The 8,857-nt window shown below is 42.4% G+C and overlaps 1 protein-coding gene across 1 annotated transcript; it reads left to right on the top strand.

Annotated features, from left to right (window-relative positions):
* The first annotated feature begins 335 nt into the window (after positions 1 to 335).
* c41h19orf54 (chromosome 41 C19orf54 homolog) lies at positions 336 to 8,075 on the top strand. Its single transcript, XM_043680909.1, has 6 exons — positions 336 to 1,285; positions 2,739 to 2,807; positions 3,180 to 3,304; positions 3,841 to 3,970; positions 5,136 to 5,206; positions 6,126 to 8,075. The coding sequence occupies exons 1-6, from the start codon at positions 1,041 to 1,043 to the stop codon at positions 6,464 to 6,466; spliced, it is 981 nt and encodes a 326-aa protein (XP_043536844.1). The 5' UTR covers positions 336 to 1,040; the 3' UTR covers positions 6,467 to 8,075.
* Positions 8,076 to 8,857: the final 782 nt, after the last annotated feature.

The raw sequence follows: 8,857 nt of genomic DNA, 5'->3' as shown, positions 1-8,857 counted from the left end.
AACTCCAATCCCACCCCAAACACCATCTTACCCAACTGTCCCATCCATCAATTTCCTCCTCCCCAAACTGCACAAAACCAATCCCACACCAAAAACCTCACCTTACCCCCAACTATGCCATCTCATCACAATACCCCAACCACTCCACTCTACCCAGTTATACAACCCCAAACATCCCTAACACCTCCGCATACTACCCCATCCCTCAATCATCTCATTTTCTAATCCACCCTAATCAACCCCTTGCCTAACTACTATTTCTCCACCCAACCATCCCATTCCCTAATTACTTCATCGCCAAACTACCCCATATCCCATACAGATCTCCCATCCCTCAATCATCTCATTTTCTAATCCACCCTAATCAACCCCTTGCCTAACTACTATTTCTCCACCCAACCATCCCATTCCCTAATTACTTCATCGCCAAACTACCCCATATCCCATACAGGTCTGCCTCAACTGACTCAGACCCCAAATACTCTGTACACACTCTTCCATGTCATTTTTTTTCTGCAAATTCAGATCTTGCCACAACTAGCACCATTCCCTGCTACCCAACTCTTTACAAATCTGCGCTGGCTCTCTCTGATGCTCAGTCATTTTGAATTTGTGGGCTCAAACAAACTATTGACAGCAGATAGTAACTGGTATTGACAGCAGATAGTAACTGGTCTGTGATTTCCTGATGGAGCTTACATAGATTTTCTTAAATAGCTGACTGTTACGCACAGTTATTCTGTGTCCATCCTCCACGTTTCCCTCAACACATCTTCATTGCTCCCGACTGTGTCTTTCCCAAATCCTCCACTACTCACCCCACCTCTGTCCCTACCATAGCTCCCCCATTAAATATGCAAGACTAATATTTTCTGGAATGATAAGTGAATACTGATTTTTTTTTCCCAAGGCAAATACCATAAGAGTGTCTCTGACTCTTGATGTACAGATCACTGAGGCAACTTGTGAAAACAGATGCTCCAATTTATCAAGTCAAAGCTGAAAATTAAATAGTGGACTGTCAGAAACGAGCTTCTGCCATGTCCAACCTCCTTCACCTTGAAATGGTACAAGAAACAGAGCAAAATCTCATTAGTGACACATCTGATGGTGCAAAGTATTTGTCAGTCTCTCCTCCTCCTCCTCCTCCCCTCCCTCCATCCTTGCTGCCCCCTCCTTCTGAACCATCCGGAAAGAAATTATATCAGATTCTTGCTCAAGACCGATTACCAGTAGCTGGAGAGCGGGAGGAGGTTAAGATGCTGGTCCAGAGCAGACTCGACAGGTATGTAATCCTAGAAAATACGAGCCAAGTTGGTCACGGTTATTTAAGTAAAAGCAAAATACTGCAGATGCTGAAAATTCGAAACAAACACAGGAAGTGCTGTGAGAAAGCCAGCAGTTCTGGCAGCATATGAGTGACTCAGTGGTTAGCAGTACTGCCTCAAAGCACCAGAGACCCGGATTCGATTCTGGCCTCAGGTCTGTGTGGAGTTTGCATGTTCTGACTATGTCTCCATGGGTTTCCGCCGGGTGGTTCCAGTCACCTCCCACAGTCCAGAGATGTGCAACTTAGGTGGTTTGGCCATGGTAAATTGCCCATAGTGTCCAGATGTGTAGGTCGGGTGGATTAGCCATGGGAAATGCAGAGTTACAGGGATTAAGGAGGGTCTGGGTGGGATGCTCTTTGGAGGGTTGGTGTGGTCTCAATTGGCCGAACGGCCTACTTCCACACTGTAGAGCTTCCATGATCTGTAGACAGAAACGATTAACATTTCAAGTGTAGTATGGCTTCTTGAGAACATCTCTGAGAAGTCAAGCACAGATGTGGTCAGAACTCAGGAAGAAGTTCTAGGAGATTGTTGGTACAGCTACATGTTGGAGTTTGGGTTTCAGGGAAGTCCAGGGCTTATGTGACATTAATATTTCAATACAGTCAGAAACAAGGTTATGGAAACCCACAAGTAATACTTTGTACGATTGACCAGTTTTAGAGCTCAGGGAAATAAAATCCAGGGCAGCACTAGCTTAATGAAACTAGCTATCTACATAGCCACCTGTGACAATGTTAGAACGCAGTTTCCAGAATGCAGGGGAGTGTCACCCTTCGAACAGACGGTGAGCCACCAGAAAATGAGCAGCTTTGAGGCAGTGCATGATGGACCAGCTTTTGATGTACTTTGAAAGCCATTTCTTCAAATGTGAACAGTCGTAACAGCTTTTGAAATTTTAATGAGACTTAGTGACCAACGTCGTGGGGGGAGTGGTAGGTCATTGTTGAGAAATCCACGGGATCTGTCTTAATCACATTTGATATTTACATCTATGTCTTTAAAAATGTTTTATTTGTAATGAACTAGACATTACTTGTTAACTAAAGAAGCTGGCTGAATTGTTTCTAGCACTAAGCTAAATACAATGTAAAGCCTAATGAATTGCCACATCACCACCCTGGTTAAATTTAAAATTCATTATGACCAGTGGGGAAGCGGGACTAAAGAGATATTGTTCCATCCCTCCAAACTTGGTTGTAACACCGTCTATACAATGTGAGGCTAATAACTTGGCCAAGTTACTGCGCCATTACAGACAAAGCAATGTATCCTCTATGTGTTACTATAGGTTAACAGTGCAGCCTATGTTCTATTGCAGTTTAACATCAGAGCCCAAGCCTGCTACCAAGTGATGGATTCTTCTCCAATGGCTGAGAATTTTTTCTGATTTTCTTATTTTTCCAGTTTCAGTAAAGATTTGAAATGGCTCCTTATTAATAAATACATCCCCTCGCTGATCCAGGATGGTCCACAGTAAGTATCTAATTCTGGTTTCTCTACATCGGTGCATACTGTCACAAATAGAAGATGTTGGCAATGTCAGACATCACCTCTGGCGGAACGGATTTAATGTTTCTGTTCAATGACCTTTCAAGAGAACACTGGCTGTTTTCCTGTTTTTCCCTCACCTATAAATGCTGCCTCCCATAATCTGCCAAGTGTGGGCACTTTCCCCTGTGTCCTAGCCAATATTCAACCTTCAGCAAATTCCCAAAGCAGGTTGACAGACCACTCATCTCATGCCTGCATGTGAGATTGCACTCTGTGCTGTGGACCTTTCTCCTGCCTGTAAACCGCGATCACTTTCTCAATCACCACTGCTCCTTGTATTTTCTTGTGCTTCAGGTGTGGACTGGTGGCTCTGTGGATGGCTGGACATTTGCTGAATCTGTGCGAAGTGCAGGGTCTGAATGAGATAGTGGACTCTGCGAAGGCCAAAGGTTACACTGTTCAAGGAGAGATGTTTTCAGGTATCTTGTAACGTACAATAGTGAGATATCTGCTGACTTTGTGCCTCCTGTTGGTCTGTGTTCTCTTCCCTTCTCTGCAGCCTGTTTCGGTCCTCTCACTTTTGAGGGTCAGTCATGGCTCAATGGATAATACCCCTGCTTGAGTCAGAAGGATGTGAGTTCAAGTTCTGTTCCAGAGTTTTAAGCACAAAATTGGTGCAGAATGAAGGGAATGCTACACTGCCAGAGAGCCTTCAGGGCAACGACCTGACTACTGTCTCTGGCAGATGTAAAAAAAACTCCAAGGCATTAATAACGTGAAGAGATCGCGAGTGTTACCCATTATCCTGGACATTGCTCACTCCTCAACCATTATCACTGAAACAAACTATCATGTATTGATGCTGTGGGCCTTGCTGTATTCAAGTTAGCTATCAAGTTTCCTGTATTACAACCTGGACTAAATTTTGAAAATATTTAATTGTCTGTAAATTGTTTTGCAATGTTGTGCAATAAATAAATACCTGTACACGTTATTTTTGTTTATCTGATTCCAGGTGCGAACATGGTGAAACTGGCCAAGGAAGTTTTCCATTGTCATGGTGAACTACTCAATGATGGCTTAATGGGAACTAATAAAGCCAGAATAATGCAGCACCTCCTTGCTGGTTATCCTGTATTAGTACCGTATCCTTACAACAACTAATTACATTGATATTCAAGATAGTCACTTCCTGTACAGGCTCAGGCTGCAAATCAGTGACCTTTGGTTAGATGTATGTGCAGGGTTGCAGGGCTACCTGGATAAGAGAAACCTGCTCCTGGTCCAAGCATTCATTTCTAAGGAAGCTGATGGGCTGAAAATAGTTCTAGGCACTGGCTGTTCTCCCAAATCCCGCCCAATATCCATTTTACATGTATTATGCATGTTTGATTTTTCTAGACCCAGCCTTACCTGTGACCTCCAGCTGTGCACTTTCCTAGGCTGGACAGTGAACAGGCATTGGAACTCTGCATGATTTACTCTTCCTCTGACATAGGAATTATTGGATAGTGGTCAGGAGCTGGAACTCTGGCTGATATACCCTCTGTCCCTTACCCAGGGGTGATTTGATGGTGATCAGAGCTAGGACTCCTAGCTGATTCCAACCTTAATAAACCTAGAGTTCAGTGGGCAAGGGTCAATAAAAGGAACCCTGATTGACATTTCTTCTCCTACACCCAGGCATCAAGGCCATTTATAAAAATGGTAATAGTGTTTGAGCTGGAACAGAACAGATTGGGGATGGATCCTAGAACCATCCTGACCTGTATAATTCTGTCCCACACTTGTCAACTCCCCTAATGCTTTAATAGGAAAACTCAATTGTACAGTCAGATATGCCATAAGACGCAAAGTTAAATTATTGATCTGTGCTAAGTTGCCCAAGGCAGCACTTCATATGCCAATGTTGGCCTCAGCCAGCCTGGCAGCATATTAGAGGGGCGGCACGGTGGCTCAGTGGTTAGCACTGTTGTCTCACAGTGCCAGGGACCCGGGTTCAATTCTTGCCTCGGGCAACTGTCTGTATGGAGTTTACACATTCTCCCCGTGTCTGCGTGGATTTCCTCTCGGTGCTCCGGTTTCCTCCCACAGTCCAAAGATGTGCAGTTTAGGTGAATTGCCTATGCTAAATTGCCCGTAGTGTTAGGTGCATTAGTCAGGGGTGAATGTAGGGAGGTGGGTTGCTCTTCGGAGGGTCGGTGTCGACTTGTTGGGTCGGAGGGCCTGTTTCCACACTGTAGATAATCTAAAAAAAATCTCTCATACCTGGTTGACAATTAATTGGGGCAAATCCTTAACTATAGGAAGGTACGATGAAGACTTCAACCATGAGCCCTGCCTGTGCAAAGGGCATAAAGCTCACTGGGCAGTGATTTCAGGTGAGAGTTGAACACTAAATGAAATTTTAACTAAAGCTGAAATAGAAGGTTCACATATTGAACTCCGAGGGATGTATTAAGATATTTAATATCTTTAGCAGATCTCCTGGAGTTTTAAGCAATGTTTTAAAATTAAAATAACTCTTTGGTTGTGGGCATTGTGAGCAGGCAAGTTTGGCATTTAAGGCCTATCCACAGTTGCTCTGTGATAATCGTGTATTAAATGTAAGCAGATGGTAGGCATTAATTGGGGTTTCACTTGTCTACAGGGTTGAGTTAGAAGATACATGCATGTAGTATTTCACCCTAGAATTAAGACAGAGCAAAGATTGACACCAGGATTATCATTCACCAAACTGGCTTTCTGGGATAGAACACTCTAGACTAGTAATTTGATACAACTGTGCAGCTAAGAGATTGTTAAAATTCTAGAATGGGATCAGCCGTTGATAAAAGCAGTAGCTTATGGAAGGAATTAATGAACCAAATTAGGGTTTTAATTCCCAGGTTTTTTTTGTTTTCTAAATTTAATTCAAATTCTCAAGCTGCTGTGGTGAGATTTGAACTCATTTCTCTGGTCTAGGCTACACTTTAATAGTAAAGTAACATAGACACTATTTTACCATATCCTGTTGCAAGATTTCTTAGCAAAACTAGCCTGTTGCATTAAAAACAATGATCAGCTTCTTGTGTAGAGGTGACCTATAGAGGCCCGAAGATTAATCCATTTAATTGTTGTTTGGTTGGTTTACAGTTTGATAGATGGTTGAACTTGGTTGTATCTAGCTCAAGAAGTGTCAAAATATAGTTTTGGGACTTTTTGACCATGATGGGGACACACAAAATATTTATGCAAACAGGTTGCTTCATGCTTATTGGCTGTTTAGCAGCTTACGTATTGCTTGTGTTCATTGTACAGGAGCATTGCTGGGATTGAAGTGTGAACTATCAGAAGACTTGCATGAAGCAGATCCTGATATTCCTGGGCTGTTTTATCGACGTGAGAATGTGTCTGGAGCTAATTACTCTGAGGACACTGTTGTTGAGATTTACCTAGTGGCCAAGCAAGGGAAGAGTCTGAAGTATCAGCTGTGGCCGTACGACAGAGTGCATAACAGTAATGTGCAGCTGAGAGAGTTTAGCCCAAAGCGAGTGTGTGATGGGACAGTCTACGTTATCCCTGATGGTGGAGTGGAGTCAGGATTGTGTGGGGTGGTGATACTCTTGCAACCATTGTCCCAGGCACAAAACAAAAGCTAGTGCTGGCATTGACTTCGTAAAAGAGATTTTAGTTAAATAGTACCATTCAAGAAGTCGGGGTATCTTAAGGTGCTTTCTCATAAAGCTTAATATCTTGCAATGATTATATATAAGGATAATCAGTTCGTTTGCTTGCTCCTGCAAAGTGCTCAGTTTTGCATTAGAGGATCTGCCAGCCTTGATTATGCAAGTGGAGCTGGCGAATCACTGCTGATTTAACTGGCTATGTTCCATTAGGTTATACATTTAACTCCTACTTGGAAGAACATGCAACAGAGTGTTGGTTGCAAAGAGATTTGTGCCAATTATTTCACATTTCAAACTATTCAGGTGCAGCATGCCACAGGTGCCTTTGAACAAGCTCAGAGCCAATTGTGCAAATAAAATGTAATAAGGCAACAAGGTTTCTCCTGGTTTACCCTCATTCTCTGCAAATCATTAAGTCTGTTTCCATACTGTGTGACTCTTCGGTCCAACTAGTCCATACTGACCATAATCCCAAACTAACGTAGTCCCACCTCCCTGCCCTTGGCCCATATCCCTCCAAACATTTCTTATTCATGCACTTATCTAAATGCCTTCAAAACACTAATTGTACCTGCATCCACCACTTCCTCTGGCAGTTCATTTCATACATGAATTGCTGTCTGTGTAAATGAATTGCCCCTCATGTCTTTTTTAAAATCATTCTCCTCTCACTTTAAATGTAGGCTGCCTAGTCCTGAAATCCCCCACCCCAGGGAAAATACATCTGCCATTCACCTTATCTATACCCCTCATTATTTTATAAACCTCTATACGTCACCTCTCAACCTCCTGCGCTGCTGTGGTTCCAGCCTCTCTTTCTAACTCAAACTCTCCATTTCCAGCAACCTTGGCTACACGTTTCAAGTGTTTCACTTGTCTGTCACACGGACAGAAGAGTATGAATAAGATTAATGCCAGTATTATTTGCCATATGAGCTTTCTGGGGTAGAACACTCTGAACTAGTAATTCAGTATAACTATGCAGCTAAGAGGTTGTTAAAGTTTTGGAATGGGAGTCATTAAAAGTTCACAGGCTTTGGAAGGAATTCATGAACTACTTTTTTTTTGCTTTTGACATATTTTCTAATCAATCTGTTCGGAGCTGTTATTATACACCTCTGGAGCCAATAGAACCTGAACTCAGTCCCCCTAACTCAGCAATATGGACATTACCGTTATGCCACAAGAGCCCCCTCAAAATTCTGGTCAGGATGTGTTCTTCAGATATTATCTTATCACTCTGTTCAGAGATGTTACAACACAATACTTGAACCTGGGCCTTTTGGCTTAAGAGATATGGACACGGCCACTGCACCCATAGGTTCTATAGGAACTGAAACTCCTCACATTGTTAACTGAAGGCAATTGCCAAATTAGTGCTAGACTGTTAGCACAATTATTGCCGAAAACCAATACTGAGTCAGGGATCTTTAGATCCTCAGTCAATGCTATTTTCTAATCAACCTATTCAGAGATGTTATTACTATGCATGTCATTGTAATACCATGGAAAGGGTGAGTCTTGAACTCAGCCCTCCCAGTTCAGGGGTAAGGACATACCACTATACCATGAAGGCTCAGATTTTCAGTCAAATGCTCTCCCAACTGAGCTATTTTAGCTGCACAGCCCTAGGATCACATCAGAGATAATAATGTACATCAGCTGGTGATGTATGAATAATACTTAACATTTTATCAACTTTCTTTAGAAATGGTATGTAGTGTCCCTAACTTTGAGCCAGAAAACTTGTGTTCAAGTTCCACCTGCTTGCAAACATGTTCAAACATGTCTGAACGGGACGGTTTTGACTTCTGCCACAATATCAACACCCCTACCAGTTGGAAAATGTAGATGTAGAGACTTGAGGATTGAGTGGGACTGTAAATTCCTCCTTGGTCAGTCATATGATATGCACTATTTAAGTGAAATTACAAATGAAAAATAGTGAGTGGAATGAGGTACTCCCCTGTTGAAATGTACCTGTTTCCGTGTTAGCACTTGGTAGGAGTCAAGAAGTGATAAACTGAAGAACAGAAACCATAATTGCTCACACTTAGGCCAGGACTCCATTGCAAGTCGTGAACTGAGCACAGATCAAGAATCAATCCTGACATTTATCCATGAGCCTGTTTTAATAATCAGTGCAGAAGAGATTTCTGAATTTCTTTCACCCTTTGTTTTGAACTGTTTCCTAATTTCACTCCAGAGAGAAAAACAATTTTGAATATCGAAAACATTTTGTTCAATGGTTAGGATTTCAAATATACTGCCTGATAAGATGGGCTCAGATTTAATTGTTCACCTTCAAGAAATTTGGAGCAACCAGCGGTTTTTGATTCAAGCCCTGTGCAGAGCTGTGGTTGG

The sequence above is a fragment of the Chiloscyllium plagiosum genome, chromosome 41 (genome assembly GCF_004010195.1).
Source record: "Chiloscyllium plagiosum isolate BGI_BamShark_2017 chromosome 41, ASM401019v2, whole genome shotgun sequence".
Classification (NCBI taxonomy): domain Eukaryota; kingdom Metazoa; phylum Chordata; class Chondrichthyes; order Orectolobiformes; family Hemiscylliidae; genus Chiloscyllium; species Chiloscyllium plagiosum.
This window is presented reverse-complemented; position numbering and strand designations above follow the sequence as displayed.